The 25,298-nt window shown below is 44.2% G+C and overlaps 1 protein-coding gene across 7 annotated transcripts in view; it reads left to right on the forward strand.

Moving 5' to 3' along the window:
- Window positions 1–25,298, forward strand: part of EVA1C (eva-1 homolog C) — a 38,467-nt gene that overhangs the window by 12,002 nt on the left and 1,167 nt on the right. For 4 of the 7 annotated variants that reach the window (XM_083841773.1, XM_083841771.1, XM_083841775.1 and 1 more), the window contains 6 exons: window positions 3,821–4,017; window positions 7,479–7,602; window positions 10,261–10,413; window positions 20,098–20,241; window positions 23,799–23,879; window positions 24,750–24,839. In XM_083841773.1, the coding sequence (XP_083697899.1) occupies window positions 3,821–4,017; window positions 7,479–7,602; window positions 10,261–10,413; window positions 20,098–20,241; window positions 23,799–23,879; window positions 24,750–24,839 (789 nt within the window). Of the gene's footprint in view, window positions 1–1,762; window positions 1,868–3,820; window positions 4,018–7,478; window positions 7,603–10,260; window positions 10,414–20,097; window positions 20,242–23,798; window positions 23,880–24,749; window positions 24,840–25,298 lie in introns of all 7 variants that reach the window. The other 3 variants (XM_083841770.1, XM_083841769.1, XM_083841772.1) reach the window with 3 other exon arrangements.

Here is a 25,298-nt window from a genome sequence, read left to right on the forward strand (position 1 = left end):
TGTGCCCAGCTGCCCACAAGAAGGGGAAAAATGTTTTCCTTAGAATCCACAACTAACAGATTTTGATTAATTAAATACAATATGGGAGATTCTGAACAAGAAATAGTGCCCCGAAGTGTCTGCAGCTCAGACAATGTGCTGGGCTGGTGCCTGAAAGTGACACAGACCTGCTGTCGGGTTTGGACGGTGACAGAACCCTGCTGTCTATTTTGGATGACCTGATTTGATTGCACCAGCTGAGAGAAATGCAGGGAAGGAAGCGTGCTTCAGAGTGACAGACCCATTCAATGGTTACAATGCCCTCTCTCCTGATAATCACAGCTGTTACTAATTGTAGAGATAAGAACATATTTTTCCGCTAACCTTACATTTTCGCTCAGCTAACTTCGCTGCCTTGAGGGAAGCGAGTTTCTGTCCAGCATTTGGTAAACAATATAGGGATACTTGTGGTCTCAAGGAGATGAAGCTTTGTGCTGGGGTGACTTCGAGGCCACACTGCCCAGCAGAGTGTGGGAAGGCGACTGGGAACTCCTTTCAGCCCAGGCAGCCGCCTCCGAGAGAGAGAGAGCATCGTTCACTCGCCTAGCCCAGTCCTCCAGGTGCGCTCAGGGCAGGCAGGGCCCCGGGATGTGGGAGAGGGCCGGCCGGCATCAGGAGAGGAAAAAGGCTGGGGGTGTTCAGGGAAGAAGCAAGAGGAAGCTGTGATTTGGGTCAGAGCCCCTGCCCAGCATGGGCTGCCTGGTCTGCACTACTCTTCACAGAGGGCTAACTGCTCAACCTGTGCCTGTGTAGTCTGTGTGTATAGTAATAAAAAATGCAGGTTTACACGGTCTGCCATGTGAGACGAGGAGTTCAGATACTAGTACGTCACTGCTTCTCTTATCAGAGGTTAGCAGCCAATTTCCATTACTATTTTTATCTTTTATTGTGTGCAAATACGTAAGGATTTTAGTATCAGCTTTAAATGCATCACTTTAAATGCCACTCAGAAGGCCAGGGAGCACGATGTCTTATTTTCACCAGTCCATCTAACGCTACTTTTACAAGTGAGCTATACTGCTTATCCAGAATCAGAGCAAGTTTTTTAGGATGGCTTTTTTTTTTTTTTTAAGAATTGAATAGTTGCAATTGTTGGAGAAAGGTGCTTAGATACTGCATTAGGAATTTGCAGGATCAAAGTAGCAGTTAAGATGCCAGGGAACTCATCCAAATCACAACATAGCTTATATTCTTTAGGGAATACTGGGCTGTTTTGTATACAGTGCTCTTGGTTCCACGTAACTTAAAACCCGAAGAATTGAAATGATTACAACTATCAGGGTAAATCTTTCTAGGTGTTGAGTGCCCACAACTCGCGTTGGGCTGAACACTCTTTTACACTGTGGCCCTTTATGCCATGAAGGTAATGCAAAAAGCACTCAGTGGTAGCAAATGCCACTGGAAGCCCCCTTTCAGCATCAGACCTAAGCAAAGGAGCTTGAGTGCTGTCGGGCATTTGGCCCATTCTCCCGGCAATAGGCAGCACCTCTCAGGAGCAGGCTGGCAGAGGAGTGGCTCTGGCAGGAAAGCTCAGTGAGTTGTGTTACACACATAACATACAAGTTACACAAAAAATGTAGGGGGCGGATTCTGCTTTTTTCTTTTTTCTTCTTTCCTTTTTTTTTTTTATTATTTTTTTAACCTGTGAGAAGCTGCAGGGATATCTGCAGGGCTTGAGATCTGAGCTGCAAGTACAGGGTATGAAATTCTCTCCATCCTGCAGGCAGTGCCAGCGCTCAGATGGAATTCAGTGAGGTGAGGAACTCACCCACGTCCTTGCTGCACTGGCAGATGCATCCAGTGACTCCTGTCCTCTCTTGGGCTAGAGGTGAGGAACGTCAGACTCAGTAGTGGAGCAGGCTTCTCCTTTCCCCAAACTCCACAACTGGTAGTGAGCTGAATTTTCCTATCCAGCTGCTGCAGTTGGAAAAAATACCAGAGAACTAGATTATTTTATTTTCAAATCATTTACTTGGAATGCTTAGATTTCTATTCAAAGCATTTTTTTAATTGTTCTTCTTTTTGAAGGCTTAAAAAGGGCAACAAATGTGAAAATGAAACCGCATGAACAAACTCCTATTTTCTCTGAGAAAACTAATTTTTTAGGTACCAAATAAATTATATTCTGTTCTATGTCATTCTATTTATGATTCAGCCACAAAAAAGGGGGTATTTTTTTCCTACTTAATAGTAATAATATTGTCACAACAGTGGAGTATGCCAGACTTCTGAGGAGATGATACTTGTTTTGCCTTTAAGTAGACCAATTACATGTTTGGAAAAGAGGCGAAGATAGGGAAAACATGATTCATGATCTTGAAAATTTAGAAGATCCTTATGTAATCATTGTCTCAGTTTTAAAACTTCTACAAATCTTTTTTTTTAATAACAAATCAACAGAAGCTTTTAGTACTTTTTCATTACTTAAGAGTTTGGGTTTGGGTGATGGTTGGTTGGTTTGGGGTAGGCTTTTTTGTTTGTTTTTCCTCTTTTTGTTGAATCTGGGTGAACTTGGTGTTATAGAAGTTGGCTATGGATTTTAGACAATTATACAGAATTTAAAGCATGTATAAGAATAAAGAAACCATTCTACTATAGTTATTATCTGCATGTTAATGAAAGGTTTGGCTAATAGTGAAAGAGTTACATAAAAGATTTGCTCTGATTGTAGTGTGTTGGGTTTGGGTCTAATTTCCATGTGTTTATGGATGAAGGATGGGGAAGGATAATTCTTCATTTGTAGGCTGGTATTTAGTGTCCTGTCCCTCACCGCTCCTCTTCCCCTTCAGCCACAAACATTTTCTGCTTAAAGACAGTTTTCAATCAAGTGTGACTGAGTGGTAAAAATATCAAAGCTTCAAAGTATAGGTGTGGAAAGTCTTTGAATTAAATTTCCCCTAGTAGTTTCACATCACAGTGGCTAATTTGTAATGGTCAAAGGTAGCAGCCTGCATGTTTCCCTGGAAGCTTTCTGTGGGAGAACAGAGAAAAGGGCAGCAGGACGTGAATTTTATAAATATTTCTGGTGATAACAGAAATCTTGGCTTAAGAGGCAGTACACGATGAAATACAAATCAGAAACCCAGCTTTCATTAGCTGTTTCATTAGCTGCTGATGATACTAGTTATTAGAAGATGCAAACGGATGGTACAGGTGGACAGCTGCATACAGGCTCTGCTTCTCCTGTTAATACTGACAGACTCACTAGTAAATACAAAATTCTGCGTATGGTACTGTCGCATGTCTGTCCAGCAGCTCCACATCCAGCATTTATGGACCACCTTTCCTCTCAGTTGCCCTGGCACCTGATTCAGTAGCCCATGCAGTGTCACTTCCATTGCCACTTGTGCACAACACAACTGCCGGGGAGCCCAGAAATGTGCAATGTCAGTTTAAGCCAAGATGTAAGGAGAACCTTAGCTTGCTCGAATGAAGAGTCTAGGCCGCAAAACCAAGCCATAGTCCTTCCTCCTTCTGCAAACATGCCCTGAGATTGTTAGTAACCACGACCGCCAAGGGTCTGAGCCCATTTCTTGTCTGTGAAGTGGCATCTCTGACACCGTGCAGCTCTGGGTCACTGCCACCCGACCTGCTGTACTCCAGACCAGAGCATTACTGGCACTTAAAGGCTGAACCATTCACAGCCCCGTGTGCTGTGGCAGTGGGCCATACATTTAACCTTGACTACAATGCCCTTTCCAGAGACTGATCGTGGTTTTCTTATTATCTAATGAGTTTGTCATTTCCTGTGCTAGTTGTAACACAGCTGAATATTTTCTAGGTTACCTAACCAAACTTCTGCAAAATCATACCGCCTATGCCTGCGACGGGGAACATTTGAGTCTGCACTGTCCTCGGCATTCAACAATAAGCATTCAGTCAGCATTTTACGGGCAAGACTACCAAATGTGTGGCACACAGCAGCCTGAAGCCAGGATGACAGAACCTATAAACTGTGTGGCACCCACCTCCCTGCAGGTATCTTGTAAAGGTTCTTCATGCGCAGCACGCTTGTAGGCTTCCATGCGGTGGGCTACGTGTATGAAAACTGCAAGTGTTCACCACGTTGAATGAAATGGCATCGCGTTTGTGGCAGTGTGTCGTGAAAAGTGTTGCAAGGATTCATCTGGTCAGCAGCATATCACCATGGGATTGTGACAGCTGTGTAGATTTCCTTCTAAGCCTTGGTTTGAAAGCCCCATTCTCAATGTTCCCTAAAATAACCAATTCCCTTCTAGTCAAGGACTTGTCGTGACTCAGCAGGCCAGCCTTAATCCATCACACAGGCCCTCCTTATCCCCAGCAGAGGATACAAACATTTCACACATCGGGGTTACAACCCCACTGAATGAGATAGGCATGGAACAAGCCAAACTCCTACCACGAGGCTACCTTCACTTACTGAAAAGGCCCCATGACAGTTAAGCAGCAGGTCCTAAGCACTTCTACGGCTATCTACATTTCCATAAATACATGATTTGTATCAGGAATACCCTATAGCTTGTTTCCTGAGCCCACTTAAGTATAAATGTAAAAAGTATAAAATGACTTAGGTTTCATAAATTATTACTTTCTGCCATGGAGACTTTTTAAACAATGCTTGGAAGGCCTGGCTTCCACTGCTGTCAAAGGCTTGTTTCATCATAGTGAAAATTACAGTGTTAGGCCCAATTCAGTAAGTCATTGGAAAATGGGTTGTCAGTGGAATCTAAATATGTTCTGTCAGTGAAGCTGTTGTAAATGCTTTACAGAAGCTTTGGTGAAGCTGGCAACATTAGTGCTTGTAGCTGACACATGGCTTTTTGTCAACAGGGAATGTCTGTTTCCCCGACTAGTGAGCTGAAGAGTTTTACAGAGTAGTTTGGCAGTAATATCCTCTCTCTAGAAACAATATTAGGCCACAAGTTTTAAGTGTGGCTTGCCCATGCTGTACTGCAACTTCTAAAGGCATTCCAGCCATGACCTATAGGCCATGTGAAAGTACAGCTCTCCACTAAAATCAGTAGACCAGATGCATCCTTGAGGTCATTTTACTGACTATAGTGAAAAGATACCAAGGATTATTTGGGGTTTGTGAGTCTTGAGCGCCTTTGTGAGGTCTCCTTGGGCAGTTTTTTTTCCCTTGAGTATAATAAACAACATGGAATAACAGTTGTATAAACCATCATCATCATTCAAGCACTGTCACTGATCAAAGACACGAAAGCATTTTGACAAGACCACAAATGTGAGCGATACAAATGCTCTGCATCTCAGGGAGTTCCGGCTCTGTCAAGGAGAAGAGACACATCCTGTAAACTGATTTCTTAGAAGAGAGCACCAGTGATCTCATCCTTCCTCCCCTTCCCTCTGGAAACACATCTGCAGTCTGCATCATCAGGCATGATGCTGCCCTGCAGCCAAGAGGAAGCATAACAGGCATTTTATACAGTGACCTCCTATTAAAAGGATCACTGCAAAGTTTGATCTGTCCTAAGATATTAATAGCCCCAGGCTGTCTCGTTACGAGTATCATTGTTTGCTTTTGTGGTTGCGTGTTTTTGCACAGCAACGTGATAGAAAATATGACTGCTCTTTGCATTAAGAGAAAACACAAACAGATGCACAGGAGATGATTCAGCTCAGGTGCAAACAGAAGGTGACTCAGTAGGGGACATCCATCTCCACTTACTGAAGTTGTAACTCTATTTCATGGGCCTGTTCTAGAGCATTCCCAATTAAGGATGAGTTATTTGCATGACTTGCAACTTTTTAAAAGAATTAAGCAACAAAATTGTCCACTGTGCTTTTCCTTCCCTTTTAAACTTTTTAGTGTGCACTTAATGCTCAAAAAGTGTTGGATGAAAGTCGTCTTCTACCCAGAGGAACAAAAAGACAAGAGTGTTATGGGATCACTGCGATGTGCTGCCAATGTGTATCATTTCTGCTTGGGAAGGATGGCTTCCAGGGATGACAGGAGAGATTCAGCCACTGCCAACTATCTGAGCCTGGAAACAAGAGTGCAGCTTGTGCTAATCGCAGTGTTAAATTTGTGATTAGGCCTCTTGATATGACTCAGACCCCTTCCAATGAGAAACAAGACAAAAAATTCCATAGATTTTATGGAAGTACCTAAAACTATCAGAGAGTAATATATTGCAGTTACACCTGCTAAGAGCTGTGTGACCTAGAGATGATGCCCTCCTTATTGCAATCCGCTGGGATTTTAAACATCAAGAATCATGGGTACAACAACCCAGGCTGTACAAAAACAGTATATAGACAGCCTGCTCTGAACGAGGCTCTGAAGGTGGATAAGAATTTCTTAAATACACTGATGAATTTAAAGCGTTTTTCTAGATGCTTTGCTGTGTGATTGGGTTAAAGCTGGGCACAGAGTCATTTGGGGCAATGTCTTCGTATTTTCTAACTATCACAATCATTGCTACAGCTCCAAAAGCACTGGTGAAGTGGGAACATTAATGCAGGCATTAGGAGTACTCTGTCCTTTAGCTGGACTTGGAGAAGGTCCACGTGACCCTGTGTGTGTTATGCTGGTGACCTTCCTATTGTCCTTCGGCTGCTACTCCCAGTAAAGCAGAACAGTAAGAACCATGGTATATTTCTGGGAAAAAAAATAAATAAATGTGGTGTAGATATGGCCTTAAAACAGCATTAAAAAAAAAAACCACACACACACAAAACACACACACATACAAAAAAAACCCACCAACTAACAGGTTTAGGATAGACAGGCATATCTGTGCTATCCTTCCAAATCAATTCTGAAATTGAATCAAGAGGCAAGTCAGGTAAATAGGCAATCGTGTGTGTAACTGAAAGCAAGAGAAATCCTCTGGTAGGTGCCCCTTAAGCAGGAGGTCCTACATATGGCTTAAAGCTAGGGGCATGCCTGAGTATCACTAAGCCACTCGTTTGACCTCTTTCAAATAAAGGTACTGCAGAGCATGCTCAGGTAAACTTAAGGAGATTGAGATGAAATGGTTAAAAAGGCATCTTTCTGAGTTACTGTGCTTTGGTTGGACATCACATTCCCATAAATGCTGTCGGGAAGATGTGTCAAAATGCTGGAGGCTAAGCACATGCTCAGGGCTCTGCACGGGGTCCCAGGCATTGCTGAGGCCATGGTGGCATGCAGCGAGGTCTGGCTGACTGGCAGGGGGCAGAGGAAAAAGTAACAAGCGACAGTGAATCGGTAACATCCTAAATAGCCACAGACATCGCTGCTATGAGTGTGTTACCAAAAACTTGGCCATGGCTCAAAGGCCAGCGGAGAGGCGGCCTAAATCCAGTGATCCAGATGTTTTATGTGTTTATGGCCAGAAAGTTGTGAAGGGATGGTTTGTCTCCTGTATAGAACAAAGTACAGCTAAGTGTTGTCGTTGCTTTGTAGCTTCATATCTTGTTTTCAAGACTATCCTTTTTGCCCGTTGTTCTAGAAAGTACTGGATGAATGCCAAAACCTGAGATCCTGCCAACTCCTTGTCAATAGTCGGGTTTTCGGACCTGATCTATGTCCAGGGACCACTAAATTCCTCCTTGTCTCCTTTAAATGCAAACCTAGTAAGTAATCCACACCAGGAAAACATGTTTTTGTGTGTTTCATTGTTTGTTTCGCTTAGAATGCCACTGCACAAGGCTTTGCATAAATCCATGTTAAGTTTTAAGTCTCTTAGATTAATAACAAGTTGTTTTTTCTACTTTACTTTAGCCTTCCATTGTGCTTACAACTTCACTGTGCTTGCTGCCAATGTAATGACCAGTATAATTTGTCAGAATCAGATGTCAGACACCAGACTCGAAAGGAAAAATGTCTTGGAAATTATTTTTAAAGCCATGTCTTATTAGAAATACAGAGCTGAAAAGCAAAAACAGATGTTTGGGTTAAGGATCCAAATGATGAAGAAGATATCATAACAAGTAGTATTAAAAATGCTTAAGGAGTAGGACCAAGGCTTTCAAAGATCCTCGGTTTACTACCTACCATTTATAAACTAATGACTGGAGGATACACTTGCATGGTTAATTTTATAGCAGAATTACCTGTGTCCTAAACAGGTAATTGACATTTGTATGGAAAAGAGACAAATCCTGCCTCAAAGAGAATGACCTTTGCAAACATGATAAGAGCATCAGAAAAATTAAGACAGTCACAATGAGGTTTCATTTATTTTATTTTTTTTCAATTGTTTTTTCTTATTGCTATTATGTATGAGAAAAAGCCCCAGCTGCCCAGGGACTCAGCTTTTCCTGGCAGTTCATCTCCAGTCTGGCTGAAATGGGTCCCAAAGAAAATACTTGAAAGAATCTTAGTGTTTACATTTTTAGTATATTACAATCACTACATTATTCATAGTAGATAGATTTGAATATTGTGGCTGTACCTGTTCTCATTAGAAACTTCCTTTTACTAATTGAAAGTGGACTGGGTTCCTCTTTGCTACTTTTAAAATATTTTTTCCACTGGAAGTGAGTTAAAATGAATGCATAATATTCTCTGTGACCCAAATATTACAAAAGCTAGTCAAAAGTGTATTTAACAGTGAGTGCTGCCTTCAGAATTGAGGAAGAGTCCAGGTCCAGTGTAAATTGCATGATTTATTTGACAGGAAATTTATCTTTGTAGGTAAGATACCAATATTGTTACACTTGGCTATGGGAAGCAACCTCACTCAGGAAACCACTTGAGTATAATTTTAAGCTTATGATACAATCTGCTTGCCTTCAGGTGTGCACCTAAGTAATTGCCCAAATCCCTCAGTTTTTCATCTATTTAAAAATGTTGCATTTCCTTCTGTTGCTGAGGTCTCTGTTGTGTTCCTACCCTTGCTGTGTCCTGTGCCACTTGCAGGTTTGTTCTGTAGCCTCCCCAGCAAGCCCGAAGCACAGCTGAACAGAGGCAGAGCCCAGCTTTAGGCTGTCAACCCTTGGGTCAGAGCTCTTGTATTCTTGGCCTGATCCCCATGGGTGTACACTGTGGCAGGTGTTTCTGCAGAAGTAACAACCTGCAGCAGGTTTAATATTCTTAAAAAATACTCTTTTTTGACTTAAATTTGTGAGTGATGAAGAGTTCAAATGGAATAAACAGGATTATTACCAAGAAAATTAACCCCTTTTCAAAAATCTGTTCTGTTCTAAACAAAACAATGTTTCCTTTGTTGAATAGATAGGAGTTTTTCCCTGCCTGGTTCCCCTAGCACTGACACCCACACTGCTCCAGCAACACCTCTCAGTAACAATAAGATTTCCCTTTGCTCCTGCTTAGCTCAGGAACCTCCTTTCCTGTTTTCACATTTCTGAAAGACAACAAAATGGAGCAGAACCAACCCTTCTCCCCGGCCTCATCGGCACGAAAAGATGGTTGGCCATGAGCGTACCCAGGCCAGGGAGACCCGAGTGGTGAAATGCCACAAGCAGAGCGGCTGCTCGGGCCAGCAGGGGACCTCTTTGGCCAGATGGCAGACTCCAACCAGATCCCAAGGTAGGATCAGCTGCGCTGCCCGAAAGGCCATCTCACTGGCTTCCTTACTGTGGGAGCATGTGGGGAGCGCCACCAGCCTGCCTGTGCCCCCTGAGAAAGGGAGGGGGTTGTTTTTTTCAGGCTCCTGGTCCACGCTGCTTTGTCAGCCAGGTTTTCAAAGCAGCCCTTGCCAAGTCGGGGAACCCCACCGACTATGGTGGAGCGATGAAAATGCAGCTGAGGCCTGGCTTGGCACACACAGGCCGTGCCCCATTCTTCAGTGTTTGCCCAGGGGCTGTGCTGTGGCACCAGGTGATGCCAGCCATCCCCATGACTGGTGAGCGGCCTGAGGCCCTCAGCACTCCGGCAGGCATTGGGATAGGCACAGAAAGTGACATTGTCCTTCAGGGGCATGAAAGGAAGGGATGAGGTTTCTCCTACTGAATAGTAGTGGAAAGCAGGCCAGGAAATCAGGCAGGAATGGGGGTGGCTGTTCCACCGGGAGAGGAGGTTGGCAAAAGTTAGTATTTTCATTCATTTTTAAAAGGAGCTGGAGGCTTTAGATACTCATAAGGGAACAATTTAGTTGGAGGAAACACTCTGCTTTGCTATTGGCTTTGCCTCTGGTTGTAATCGTGCCACATATCACTGAGAGCACAACTTGCAGAAAAGCTGTTTTCTGTCATGCTGCTATTTGCTACGAACAGTCCGGCTGAGAAAGTTGCCTCATGCTACCGTATTGTTATTTGCTTCTATTTTAGCTGAATACAAAACCAAATCAGCCTGTGAAAACCAGGAACTGAAGCTCCACTGTCAGGAGTCCAAGTTCCTCATGATCTACTCTGCCACCTACGGCAGGCGGGCACACGAAGAGAGCGTCTGCTCGACCGAGGCGGAGCGCATCCCCCCGTTCGGTATGTTATTATGCTCTTAACAGACCCTCCAAGAGGCTGCACAGGGAAGTGGGGGCACAGGCGGGGAGAAAACTGCAGGCACAAGAGCATTGGCTTCTTGGAAGTGCTGATGACTGAAACATGAGAGATTATTTCTGGAACTCAAACAAATTGCGTAGCACAAGGGAGAAATGAGTAAGAAATGTAAGCAAAGTAATAACCCTTGATGTAGTTAATCAGTTCTTAATATGATTAACATCAAAAATTATTTCTGTTGGCTCTCTTGAACTTAAGTGACTGTATTAAATACCAGCTGCTGGCCTCTCATCTTCCTCCAGCTTCTGATAATGATCAGGCAACCCGAGTGGCCCAACGCCTTATCTCACAGCTACCTTCCACTTTGGTCTCTGCTTCCACTGTCTTTACTTTCCCTTAAATGCAGCCGGTCAGGATGAGGTCCATAGATCAGGGACCATTGCTTTAGATGCTGTTGTTTGACCAGACTCCAGGACTGTAGTAGCGTGCTAATAAATCAGATGTGCCTGGGACTTCTCTCTGGCACCAAGTCCAGCAGGCAGGAAATGTCCTGTGTATGTAGCACTGAGCTCTTATCCCCCCAAGCAGGGCGAATGCATGCAGGCTGCCTCCTGGGGCTGCTCTCTGCCCAGAATTGTGATGTGGAGCTGGTGAGAGGATGCTGTTGAACAGGCCAGAAAAGTGCAGGTCTCATACATACCACCGCAGAGCACTGCGTCACAGTTTCAGAAATGTTCCCTGCCACTGCTGATTTGCTAGTACAAGTGCATCCCAAAGAAGAGAATATTAATGTTGCTCTATTAGTAATTAATGTATAGCCAATATAGTAATGTTGATATAATTTTAATATCACTTTGGTCATGGTCTATGAACACTGTCAGACTCACACTGTGCCCTTTGAAAAATGTAAAAGAACCCAAAACATCACAAGTAGTTTATGGTCATCATCAGTAACCAGTCATCGACTTCAATGTGTAGTCTCAACTGGTGTATGACTAATGACTCAATTTTTATCATTAAGTATCTAAATTTATAGTAACACATGGTTGTGAGGGTGCTTGAATAATGAATATATGAATAATGCATTCAGTGGTTGACACCAAAAGCGTGAAGGTAAATTTGCACGCTGTGGAGAAGGCCAGCACAAGATCTGTGTGTTGTTCACATCCCTTCATACCACACAAGGAAGGGCTTACATGACTGACACCAGCCCTGTCTGTGCAAAACCTGAACTTTACTTACTTAGGAGAACATGCTACAAGTGAAATCTATAAGAAGCATTTCTGAACATCAAGAAGAGATCAATAATTAGTCTTAAAAGCCATTTGTCTGCAAGCCAATGTTTCAATTTAGTTTTATAGGTATTAAAAATGTATTGGCTGAAAATTGTATTCTGTTCTTTTACAAGAATTTATTTAAAATTGCCAAATCTGTTTCACACTGGCTATCCTGTCTGATCCTTCACTGGGGCTTTAGCTCTGGGTATCTGTTCTACAAAGGAAACATTTTAGCAGGCTTCTGAAAGACCCATACATCCTCCATGATGATGGCCTTAGTGTATGACTCAAAGCAGAGAAGAGAGAGCTCAGTTGATTGAGAAGGGCTGCTACCATACTTATTTCTTGCACTTCATTCACCTCTGGGAATCGTTCCCTTGTGTATGGTGTCAGTCCTTACAGTTCACAGATCATAATACTACAAATCCTTTCTATATAAAGTTTCCCCGTGTAAGTAGATCAAGAATTTGCAACAATGACAAATTCTGTGCTGTGGCTGCCTGCATATAAGCAACTCCCGTTGCTGTTCTTGTGCTATGCAAAGAAACCTGTAACTGTGATAACATTAAAGAGCATAAAAGCTGAGACAAACACAAGGTAGATCTGTAGAAGGTAGATCCTTATGTGGGTTTCCCATTACTTTATGAAAGTAGCTGGCCTCTTCCTCCATGCTGCCAGTAACCCCTTGCAGTGAGCATAATTTTCAAAAGCACTTATGTGGCTTGGGGAGATACATTCAGTTATCACAAGGGACTGAGCAATTAGGAGCCAAATCCAATTGACTCCAGTTCTCTCCATCTGGAGCTTAAATCTTATTTATGTAGTATTTGAAGCATGATACAGATGTCAGTGGGTGCATAATAAGACTTTTTAAGTGCCTGGATACCCTTCTCTCAGAGAAAGCAATAATAATATGAGTGTCAGCATGATTTTAATTACTTGAGACAATTTAGAAAACTTCGTTCTACTGCTCTTCATTCCAGAGTCAGTGCCCGTGTACGTGTATATGTTTGCACCAAAAGCTAAATCTGCTCCATCTCACATCCATGTTGTTTCTGCCCATGTTCATCTTGGCCTAAAGGCTGTGCACAATCCTTTCCATTTCTTCTGTTGCACCACAGGGAAGCTGTGAGGCTCTTTTTTTTTTTTTTTTTTTTTAATACTATGCAGAATAGAAGTTGTTTGTAGGTTCTAATGACATGTATAGGAAGTCTCTACTGAGTTCAGTTTTGCATCTACACGTACTGGATGTGGTCCTGCTAGGAGGACTGGATATCAAATTAATTAGATACTCACATGCAATATAGCTGATAAACAATTACTGACAAGCAGCAGCTTTGAACTGAGACAGATGTATTTTGAATTATCACTTTTCTTTGAACAATATATCAAACCAGCTGACAGATCTCCAGAGCTATGCTTCAAAGGCAACACAGGAAGATGTAAAATCTCTTTAGCATAAAGGCATTTCTCCATGTAGTAAATAGAGTATATAAATCCGTCACTGTTATTGATGACATCTGTGTAGCCTCAGAGCAGCTGTGGGATTGTGAGCCTCAGCTCAGCATTCAGCATGACTGCCTCCCCCTGGGACACGTTTTGTGAGCCAGTTCAATAATCTAACTTAAGTGCCAGTGTTGGTACAGAGGAGGAAGACAAGCAATGGGGACACAGTGCCTCCCCTGCTAGGTAAAGCCCTGGCAGTAGAGTTTTCCTCTGGTCTGTTTGGGTTTTGCTTGCCCTAGGCAGTGGAACAGCTTTAGCATGAGACTATGCCAACAGAAAAACCTACACAGGATGGGATGTGGGAGACAGACACAAGTCCCTGTTCTCATTCAGACAAAGAGAGCACTTGAAATACTGAGTACAAGAAACTCTCTAACGTGCACTGCAGCCAATACAACAGCACCACTTCAGTCCCAGGACTGATACCTAATTATATGTGTAACTTCCACCTTTTGTTTCCAAATGTCTTTTACTTTTGTTAAAAATGTCCAGAAACAAAAAGCTGCACTTAGAATGACTCATCTTGCTCCATGCAGGTTTGTGGAGGGGGAGATTTGTCAAAAAACGTGGTATTTCCATGTAAGATCAGTAAAAAACATTTTTCCTGTTTTATCTTCTTCACCGTCAAACTGGAGGAGGACTTTTTTACATATTTTACATGTTCTCCAACTTGTCATCAGGACCATTCATTCCTATGAGTGGACACAGTTGCCCCCTTCAAAGGACAGCACATAAAGTCTGGTCTCCAAGCGTTTTAGTTTTTTTTGCCTTCAGGAAAAGTTTCTTCTGCAAAGTAAGCTCTTGCCAAAAGTGGGAGATTTCATTGAAGCACGGGCGTTTATTTCCATTATAAGCTCTCTGGGTCTTTGCAGGAAAATCAAGAACTTCAAGCAGCGTCCTGCTTCTGCAGCTGTTCAGTGACTGGCACTGTTAGGACTCCACAGGATTTAGAGAAAGTAACTTCCGCGTTATGCTAAGATTATCAAAAAGCTCACAAGAAAACTAAGATTTGTTTTGGTTACAGTTCTGCTTAGCAGGATCTATTGTGCCCAGCAGGTCTCCAGCAAAGTAGGAGCCTGTAGCAGTTGGTTCCTCTTCTGATATACTCTCTCTTTTACATTTGTACTAACGTGTATGAGAAAAGAGACAATTTATTGGCCAAATGAAGCTAAAGAGTTGTGCCAAAACAGGTTGCCATAGAGAATATGAAGAAGGTTCAGGCCAACAAACACTTCCCAAATCATAAATTACTCTTGTTAATACACGAAAGTACTTGAAAGGAGGCTTGGTAGTAGGTAACCTCCAGCTGCAACTTGCAAGCTAGAACACCAAAACGTAATTCCCAGAAATTTTACCTGGATCTGCATTGGCTGGTCAGACACGTGCTTCCACAAGTGGTAGTGACCAGCAGAGCCCAAGACTGCCCATCTGCATTGCTGGAAGGTAGGGTCCTTTCCAGCACAACCCTCTCTTTAGCCCGTTTCCATTCTAGGGAGATTGAAGAGGTGCGTGTGACTGCGTGTGTGTGTGTGTGAATTCAGGCACTCCCATCACAGCTGTCACCATGGCACGACTTACCCTGGGGCTGGATTTTGTCTAATCCCCTCTTCCCGCTGAAATGATATTCAGGTAATAAGAAAGACAGACTTCCAAAATCCTGTAGATGCCTTCCAGCCCAGCATGGTATCACAAATTCATTATATAACAATGTTTTGTGATATTGTGATTCCTTTTTTTATTTTTTGTATCAATGTTTTAGACAATTCAGTGGGACTGCATCTGTTATTCACCAACAGTGATTGAAAAGCTTTTGGCTCCATCTCATACCAGGAGATGTATATTCCTCCCAGTGTGAGCCAGTCCCTCGTGTAAGTCTCTTGAGAGCAGCTGTAAGTGAAGTAAGGGTACAAACAACTGTAGTCAGATCTGGAAGCACTTACGCACTGATGGTGTGGGCAGGGTAGATGCAGAGGCATGATTCTGTAGCAATGCCAGGGCTCAGGGACATGGAGAAGGTTTACATCTTCCCTTGCAGCTTCTGCCACTGCTGCCTCGTCACTTTGGGTGTGGGAGACAACAGCCGGCTGAACCTTATGGGTGCAAAAATGGGGACAAAATTGCTCGATTTTGCTTCCACCACAAAATGCCTTCTGTATATGTGCAGACGTCAGATATGAGAAGATCCTTGTCCGTGTCAACCTTAGTAAACTGGGCAACTTAGTAAACTGTCAACCTTAAACTGGTCAACCTTAGTAAACTGGGCAACTGGGCAGTGTTTTGGCCCCCAGGGGAGCCATTCCTCCCCTTGACCCCAAAAATCTTGTCAAGACAAAGCTCCTCTAGAAAGAAACCCTGTTCAAAGCAGAGGCAGGAGAAGAAAAGCAGTCACCATTTTTAGACTCCAGGTAACTTTCTGCTGAGGTGAATGGGGAAGGTCACATTTTGCTGAGCAGCTGTTTGGAGGCGTTTAAAGCATGTTCAGACACACATCACTTCATCCATTAATGTTTTCCTTACTAGCGGTTGAGGGGTTTTCTTGCGTATAGGTTTTTCTAGCTTAGATTTTTGAGCTGTTGGGAAAAGTGTACTTGGCATTCAAGTTCAGAATAAGATAAGGAGGTGAATTGCACATAACCAGACCTATGAGCTTTTGAGCAGTAGGAGTTTGGTTCCTGCTGCCACCAGAGGAGCACCGAGCTCCACTTGTGCCTTCTCCTCAGTATTTGTGCTGGCAGATAGATCCCTCGCTCCGAGCCTACGCGTGTGCGATGAGGAGAGGATGACTGTGGGGGTTTTGCACCAAATGCTCACAGACTGAATTCCAAACTCCAAGCCACTCATAAGGAAATCCAGGAGCCTCACAGCAGGCACAGGAGCTGGTGCTGTGAAGTACAGGAGAGAGAGGGTGCAGCTGTGCAGAAAGCCCTGGAGTGGTACTCACTGGTAAGGAATGGCCTGTTCTGACAATAAGCGGTATTTTTAGCATATTGTACCGCCTTGTTCACTGGCAGAACTTGGACCTGGAATATAAAGGTATCAGCAACACTTTTCATAAGTGTTTTTGCTAGAATCGGCAGTGCAAATGGCCCTTTTCTGATGCGCAGGCAGGACCCTGTACGCCATGCTCTTGCATAAATTACCATGTTATTATGGTAACTTTCTTTAGGAGTTCACAGCCCTAGCTTGCTCCGGAACTCCATAGTTTCCCCTTGTCAGTTCTTATCCCCGGAGCTGATATTTGGGCTCCACAAAGCACAAGCCATGCTGATGTAGTAGTGTGAAATCTTTGCTTTCAATCGATTTTAAAAGCAAGCTCCTTATTCTTTTGCGGGTGGGCGTAGCCCAGAAAACATAAAGCCCTGTAGGCCAGCAGTTTGGGATGAAAGCAACAAGCAGCTGCGCTCTAGTATTGAAGTGAAAAACTGTGGTGGGGCTCCCCTTTTGGGTTCCCCAGTCCTTCAGCAGCACATTACTTTGTATGTAATGTGGATCTACGTTTGAGACACATCCCTCACCCACAGGGTCTTGTGCTCTGGGAATGGTGATGTGGGAGAAGACGGCCGTCAGGAGTGTTTGGAGCGGGTGTGCCAGGATGCCGCTGCCAGCGCTTGGCGCAAAACGCTCGGGCCAGCCCTGGCTATTCCATCACCTGCAGCTCTTGTGTGGCAGGGTGCAAAGAAAGGGAGGGAAAGCTCTTACGGTCTGAATTGAGAGAAGCTTTAAGGAACCAGAAGACAAATTGCTACTCATTAAAGCCTGCGTGATTTATGGCATGTCATTTGCATGCCAAAACTTTCCTAAACAAAGCTAATTAGGGAGCTGAAAGAGCCTTTCCTCTAGAAACAAGGCTTTCTGCTCCAACTGTTAAATAGCTGCAGTCAGATTTGATAGTGTACTACTGTGTAAAGACCCTCTTCTTGATGCCCGCATCTCCATGCCATCCATATAAGCATGCATTTCAAAGGATCCACCAACAGTGGTGGTGTGTAACGGGCAACTCCAGCGGCAAGGCATGAAGAATTGAGTGTTTTCCCAGCCATCCATTGCTGCTTTTTCTATCACTGCTGGTGGATGTCACCAGCCTTCTAGCATGCTGGGAAAGTGCTTTTCAAGAGGCAGTTTATTTTAAACATATGGTACCAATTTAGCAAGGCCCATAAATGTAAGCTTAGTTCAAACATTTCTTAGATGTTCAGGAAGAAGACATAAGACATGTTTATGTTCATCTCCTGATTTGTGATTTCTTCAGGACTGCTGAGTAGGGCTGCTCACTCATGTACTCAAAATTAAGCATGGAGTGAATCTCCTCCTCTCTCAGATACTGCAGTAAGGTGTTTGACCAGAAGGAGGATAAATTATCCCCAGCATGAGCTCCGCGTTGCTGCAGCTGCATTGTTATTAGACTCCCAAGCAATTTTGGTTGAAACCAGCTCGTACATCTCTTCAACACACACGGGCTTCTCTGAGTTCACTGTAGATACACTTCTGTAATGTCTGCTTGCGGGAGATTGTGCAGATGAAGCTACAGCCACTGAAGAAGTGGCCTTCAGTACTGAGTACACAGAATTCCTCCGAGCTGAACTCATGGCTCAGTTGGCACTAAAGCTGCCCAGACACCTACCATGGAGGTAGCAAGGGCACACACAAACCAGACAGAAAGAAACTGAACAATTTTTGACCGCATCACGGAAGGCCCAGATCTTCCTGGATCACAGACAGCTGTTAAATAATGTTACAATTGTAAATTGTTGTTGTTGTTATGGTTCTTTCCAGTTAATATTTGTGCTGTTCTATAGAAGCAAGCCAGCCTTGGTCTCCATTCACACACCTGTGACACCAGCCAAGCCTTGGAAAGTTCTCCAAAAGCTGGCCTGCCAAGAGCCTGTAGGCACATGACGGCTGGCTCCTCAGGTGGAGGAGCCAAATCCAACATGAATATAGGTGATAAGGAGCTATTAACTCCCAGAGCAACAAGAGCAAACATCTTCCAAAGGCAAAATGAAACATGTACTCACTGTATCACTGAATTTGTAGAAAACCATCAGCATAACGGCTGGCTGGGAGTAGCTCGAAGGGCAGGGAAGCTTGTAGAAAACATAATTCAGCTTGCCAGGCTGCTGTTGTGCTCCCAATCCATTCAACAGTTGGACTTGGTGATCCTGAGGCTCTTTTCTAACCTGGATGATTCTATGATTTATGAATCATCTGATAGTTCCTCCTGATATTCTTTGGTTGTTTTTGTACTTGCCAAAATACGCTACTTAGCTGTCTAAAATGTCCACCTGAATATATCCTTAGTTAGCTGAGATCTCCAGAGAGACTAAAACAGCAGTTATTTAAGCAGAGATATCCAGTGTTTTAAATCAGACTTCCCCACCTGCCCAGCAGCCTCCCAGGATACACAGGCCTTAGGTTTTTAGGTCTCCAGAAAGAGAAAGCTGCTCTCCCCAAAATCTGTCTTGAAAGGTAACCGCTGGGCCCTTCACCAAACATACAAATCAGTCCAGCATCTCCCAGAGGCTCCACTCAAGGACGTGCCACTCAGTGCTGGTGTCAGGGGATTAACTCTAAAAATCACAAATTTACCCTATTTTCACCTGTTGGAGGTGAATCTTCTTTGCCAGGAACTCCAGTCTCAGATCTTTCTTTTCAAACAAGAGTGATTTGGGAAAGCTTTGTGAACACCATTTTCTTCTTCCTCTGCAGAGGCACAAATGAGATTAAGCTGTTGGAAGGAGAAGGTGCCATCCTTGTCTGAGGTTTATTATAGGAAAGACAGCTTTAATGAGCAGAGAAAGAGATGTTTTCACATCTCTAGGATGTCCCTGCCTAGGAAGACTTAGACGGAGAAATACCTACCGTCCATAGAGGTTGACCAGATGGGTGAGGTAACGCTGACTGGAAGCGGACAGCTTCAGAAAATTATTACTTACCCCAGGCCTGTGATTTCTGCACACTTTCTGTTTTGAAACTGAAACTAACAGGTATTTTTGCTTGGTGTATTGGGGTCTAACACATGTGGATACTGAGAATTCAGTCGCATTTATAGACATTCTTTTTCTTTAAAGCAAATTTTTAAAACTTTGCCCCGTCCACGGCTCTCTATCCGCAGGGAGAAGTGGGGCAGCCGGGGCTCTCTGCGCGCACGCAACGTGTCATTAGGCATGAGTACCGTGCGGCGGAGGTGCCTTTGAAGTTGATTTAGGCATGCAGACTTGGCTTGTGGTAGCAGCCTGACTGGAACAGCGTGGCGTTTGGTATGGCAGGAAGAAGTCAGGTGTCTGCCCAGTTAAACGTCGAGCCTAGCTTGACCTCTTGGCCGTGGCGGAATGGCTCCCAGCAGCACCAGGCTGAGCAGACCGTAAGCTGCCTGTAATACGCTGAACTTCGCTGTAGCCCTAGCTGCTGTGGTGCACAAAAACTGATCTCACTTAGCTTGAATTGAAACTGGGCATCTGGTCAAAGCATCGTGATAACCCAGGGGGACGGAGAGAGAGACCTGCAAACGGTATTGCATCTGCCTTTATTTGCAAGCTCTTCTTAAGATGAACAAGGTGGAGGTGCTTGGTTCTTCCAGGCCATCATGAAGGGAACACAGATGACGTCCAACGCAGCACCTCATTTGTAGGTTGGCATGGATCTTACTGCAACCTTAGCATGCACCTGGAAGTCAGCACGAGGGAGTTAGCTTGCTGCAAGTTCACACTTGCTTTGCATGCTGAATTCATTGCATTCACAAATCCTGATACCTAATTCTGAAATCCTGTTTAGGCAAACATAGCTTTCTGAAACTGAGAGCAGATTTGTGTGTCTTGTTGTGCACGTGGCAGCTATTATTTCTGATAACACTGCTGTTGTATATTTATTCCATGTATTTTTCTTTCAGACTGTTTGTCTTACACAGCATTAGAAGTTTTATCGAAAAGGTGTTACGGGAAACAGAGATGCAAAATTATTGTCACCAGCCAGGATTTTGGAAGTCCGTGCCTACCTGGAGTGACAAAATACCTTAACGTCAGCTATGCATGTGGTAAGAGCACAATCATTTTGAAGCCCTTATTCTGCTTGCAAAGCAAAACAATGCGAAACAATGCGCACATATGGAGACACACACACAGAGAGGCTTCCGAAATCTACCCCTCCTTAACGTGGGAATTTTGTGACATGGCTATACCCAAAATATGTGAACAATCCCATGGATAGAACTGCACCCAATGTATACCTTGACATTAAGTTGTTTGTTGTTCTTTTTTTTTTTTTCCCTTGTAAAAATGCATTTTATAATAAAATATTAAGTATGTATTATTATATCTCAAGAAATACTATCAAAATAAGATTCTGTTCTGCAGAATTCACCTGCAACAGAGCTAGGAAAAATAATCTGCTCTTGCCTGCCATGGGTCCAAGTACAGCAGTGCTGCATAACTGTGGCACTGTGTACAGAGCCCAGTCCTGAAACCTGAGTCACACGAGCACACCTACAGCCTCCAGCCTTGCAGAGGGATTTCCTTTCTCATGGGCAAGGTCTCACTAAAATAGAGGTTTGAGGTTATAGACCCCTTGCAGGACTGAAGCCTACTTAGCTCAGACAAGAAGGAAGAGTTTTTCATTTTCTTTATTGTAGGCTGATATATTTACATCATGTAGAAGCAGAGTTCCTATAGTTCTTTTTTTTTTAAAGCAAAGGCCATGGGACAGTGAAGTGTAATACAAATGAAAGCGAGAAAAAAAGACTGCAGGACTTCAGTGTAGTGCCTTATGTAGGCGTTGCATACTTTTAGGAATGTCTTTCTTTAACTGAGGACTTGAACAGATTTCCTCAGACTCTGCCTTCTGCTGCCAGCTAGTCGTGAGTCGAATTGTGACCCTCAGTGGTGGCTGTCTCTCACATGCCCCTGCACTAACCAAGGGAAGTGCAAAATCTTTTTCACTGAGTTATTGCTCTGCTTCTGGGACGTACTTTTTGGAACAGTAGCACGGGACTGATTGCCAGATCGCTGTGTACCTGAGGATCAGAGGAAAGGGAGCCCCAGCCATTTCCTTGCTGGCATGAGAGAACTTCTTTTGTGGTCTCCTATTGTAGCTGTGAGGTGAGGGTCGTCACAGTGACTCTCCTCTTTATGTTGTTGAGGAGAGCTGGAGACCTGCCTTTGTGCTAGCACGTAACATTGTTGTGCAGTTGTCTTCGTGCTGTAGTAACTTCATGAATGAGTTAATGGGATCCTCTTTAATTAAAGATAGTTGTAACAGATTGTTCTCTCTTACGCATCCATATGCTGGAAGACAAGTGTATGTTTGTTTGCAGTGAGGTTATGCGCTCTGGTTTTTAGTGAAGTGGTTTTGCAATAACACATGGATAACAAATAGCGCTCGTGTGTGTTGCTGGCACATGTCGAAGACATTTTCTTCTGCCAGATCCTACGGAGCTGTGCAGTCTGAAGCATTAGCCAATGGTTTGCAGGTCTAATTGTTTATAGATCATCTAGGCAACATGGGAAGAGGCTGGCTGTAGTCCAGAATGACATTTTACACTTTCCCCTCACTAGAAGATCCCTGCTAACCTGGTGCTTCCCAAGCTGAGATAAATGGGCTTTCCTCTGAAGCGACAGGGACACAGCTGAGCAGAGCACATTTTCTGAGGGCTGTACCACACTTGAAAGTATCGCCAGCAAGGTCAGGAATGTGAAAAAATCTCACTCCCTACCTCAGAGGTCAGCAGCCGTTCAGGGCTAGCGTGCCTGCCTGCATTTCTGTTTTCACAGTTAACCCCCACTGGCAAAAGGAGAGGCTGGTCTCTGACAGTCCCGGTGCCTCAGTGACCCCCCCGGCATCACCTCCTGTCTGCACGGGGTAGCATCTGACAACAGCTCCTGCCGAGGCTGGCATTTGGGAGCCTGCCCCAGGAAATGCAGCTGCTGACTCCGGCACCATGCCCGTGTGTCCTGGATGCTGCTCTCACCCCTCATGGGCTGCCCTCGGCAGCTTGCTGGGCCTGCCCTGCCTGCTGGCACAGCACCAGGAGTGGCTGCAGTTATCCTGATAAAGAATTCCTTCGGCTGGTGTCACATAGTCTGTCCAGCGACCTGGTGCAGGTCTTAAAGCCCTTGTGTGCAGTGTGTGTCTGAAATGAAACCCCAGCTAAAATTAATGGTGTGAGAGCTGTTGTTGCCCATGACGTTTTGAATTAAATGCCCCCCCCCCCCAACAAATATTCGGATGCCATATCGAACATCCATCCAAACCCAGTGGGAAAGGGTTCAGCCCTGCCACAAACGATGTGTTGGGAAGGAGGGGAGCAGGAGGAGCATCAGCTCAGGTGGAGGAGGCCTGGCCCGGGCACCAGGACACGCAGCAGGAGCAGTGGGGCGTGCTGGGGACAGCACAGCCTCCCGGGAGGGATGTGTGAGGACAGGGGAGGGAGGCACTCACCCAGCATCGGCCACGTGGAGGCTAAGAGAAAGAGGCTACAGCGTGGGGATGCCACAAAGTGTAGGCAGGGGATGCCTACATCTCGTTTACTGCCTTCCAGTTACTTCCAGGTCAAACTCTGCTCCTAACAGCCAGGCCTGCGAACGCAGCGCGCAGGCTGAAAGAAAGCAAACCAACCTCGTCCACTGACAAAAATACTCTGCTGCTGGAAAACAGTTACGAATTACGATGGTATACAAGCCAAAATAGAAATTAGCTCATTTGCCCCTATCTCTGTTGGCTTTCTGTTGCAAACAGGAGCAAAGAGTCCCAGAAAATTCCCTCACCGGGAAAGGAAACAGATATGACTTGGAGCCCACACACAGAAGAGTACTGCTCAGAAAGAAGTGCTATTTTTAGTTGTTTTTGCAAATGAAAACTATGCTAAGCCCCAAGCCTCGGTCTCTGTTCCGTTTAACTCTCTTTAACACTGTTTATTGGCAAATCTTTGTGTATAGGATAGAGGTGAGCTTCATACTTGAAATTTCTTTCTATTTTTTTTCTCCTTCACATAAGTCTGCAAATCAATCATTCTGCCTTCATACAATACAGGGAGCAGGTGCCAAGATCTGGGTACCTGAAGGGCCCATTCATCTCACACACAATACATGAACTCTCAACGTCTCCACGGTGTGCCTTCTTTTAGCAGTTTTACTTAAAAAAAGAATGTGAAAACTTCTCAAGGGAAAAAAAATAAATGCCATGAGAAATGCCATACCCAGAGCACTTCCAGCCCATCCTGAGCACCTTCCTTCTCTGGGACCGCTTTGCAGAGGACTTCACACGAGACTTTAAACAGGCAGAGCCTGAGGTGCCGCCAACAGAAAACAAATTAATGTACAACATAAACACTCCTTCCTGAGCAGGTGACCGAGCGCTGGCACAGGCTGCCCAGAGAGGTGGTGGAGTCTTCATCCTTAGGGGTCTTCAAAAGCCACCTGGGCATGGTCCTGGGCATCCTGCTGTAGGAGGCCCTGCTTGAGCAGGGGTTGGACCAGGTGACCTCCAGAGGTCCCTTCCACTCCCAGCCATGCTGTGATGCTGTAATGGGGATTCGTAATTAACTGGAGATCTGTTTTCCAAAACTGACAGTGCACCGTTTGCCTTTCTTCTTTCCAGTTCCTAAAGTTATCCTCACAGCTGTCAACCCCCTGGTCACTGACAACAAGTCTTCCGTGAAGCTGAACGACGGTGAGCATGGTAATTAAAAAACAGTAATTGTTTACTCCTCTCCTTTGTCTTTGACTGCAGTAGGACGTTTCAGCACAGCAGAGGCGGGTGTGAGGGAGGGGACAGGGGGAGCGCTGCTGGGACAGCATCTGCCCTCCTGGCTGGGACAGGATGGGGCCAGCACGGCCACGGCTCGGCTGTCACAGCGATACAGAAGGAACGCTCTGCTGTCCCCTGTATGTTTCTTACACTATTTCCAAGGAACTGTGAAACTTTGCTTAAGTCAGCCTGTGTGTCACGCCAAACGGGCTGAGACATGCTGAATTTTGACTGACAGGGACGTGGATACCCAGCAGGCCATAGCCAGTGCACTGTTCTCTAACTTTGACTGAAAGATGGGAAGAGTAAAAGTGAAAGTGTAGTTGGTTCATGGTGAAGGGTCTTTTAAAAATTACACCAACACCTCCTTCTCCTAAATGCAAATGAAATGAACCATGTGGCTAGTGCATATTCGCTGCCATCGCTAACTGCAGTGGGCTAGGAAGTCCACTGGATAGGTGTGAAGCTTAATGAAGTAAATTGTTTCAGAAAGCTTAATGGGAACAGGCAAGGGGTTTCACTTGGTAATAGTTTTTTGGTTTGTTTTTTTTTATATAATTTTGCCATTTTCTGTATACTCAATATTTTCAATACCTTAATTATTTGCTGTTTATATTTGATTTCAATATTTATTTTATTAAATAATCTGCCATCATTTGATCTAACGTTCTGCAAGGCACAGTGCTGTTCTGTCTATGTTTTAGTCAGACTCATTGGTTCAAAAGCCATAAGAAGAATATCACCTTAGCAGCTTCGTCATCTACGATGTGACTGAGTTTGCTTTACTTCCTCTTGTTGCAGGTATCGACATTGACCCAAAGGAATCAAGACTTCCAAAGAAAGATGGCACTATTGTTAGCAACTCCTTGGCTACATTTGCATACATTAGAGGTAGGAAAATGAGAGATTGGTTCATTAGATTGTGGCATTTTGGAAGGAGTAGGGAAGGGGAGGATCACCTCAGAAGGTCGCAGCTGGAAATCCCATATTTATAGTAACAGCATTATTACAATATACTCGCAGTCTTGTGGATGGGACAATCACAGCGCAATTGACATTTATAGAATATTTTCCATCTTGAAGGATCCAAACTCTTAGGGACTGCAGCCAAGATTTTTTTTTAATGAACATTTTCAATGGGGGCTGTTGGTTGTTCAGTATTTTTGAAAACCTGGTCCCCGATCTGGGAGCAGCACTGGAGACATCCATTTTTGGAAATGTTGGTTTACATACATATAAGGATCATTGAGGAGCAACAAATAAATAAATAAATCGGCCCAGCCATCGCCATTATGAGCCATGACAGGTTTTGTGACTTTGCAACACTAAGGCAAATTGTGTTGAGGCCAA

Source organism: Anser anser, assembly GCF_964211835.1.
Source record: "Anser anser genome assembly, chromosome: 1".
NCBI classification, from domain to species: domain Eukaryota; kingdom Metazoa; phylum Chordata; class Aves; order Anseriformes; family Anatidae; genus Anser; species Anser anser.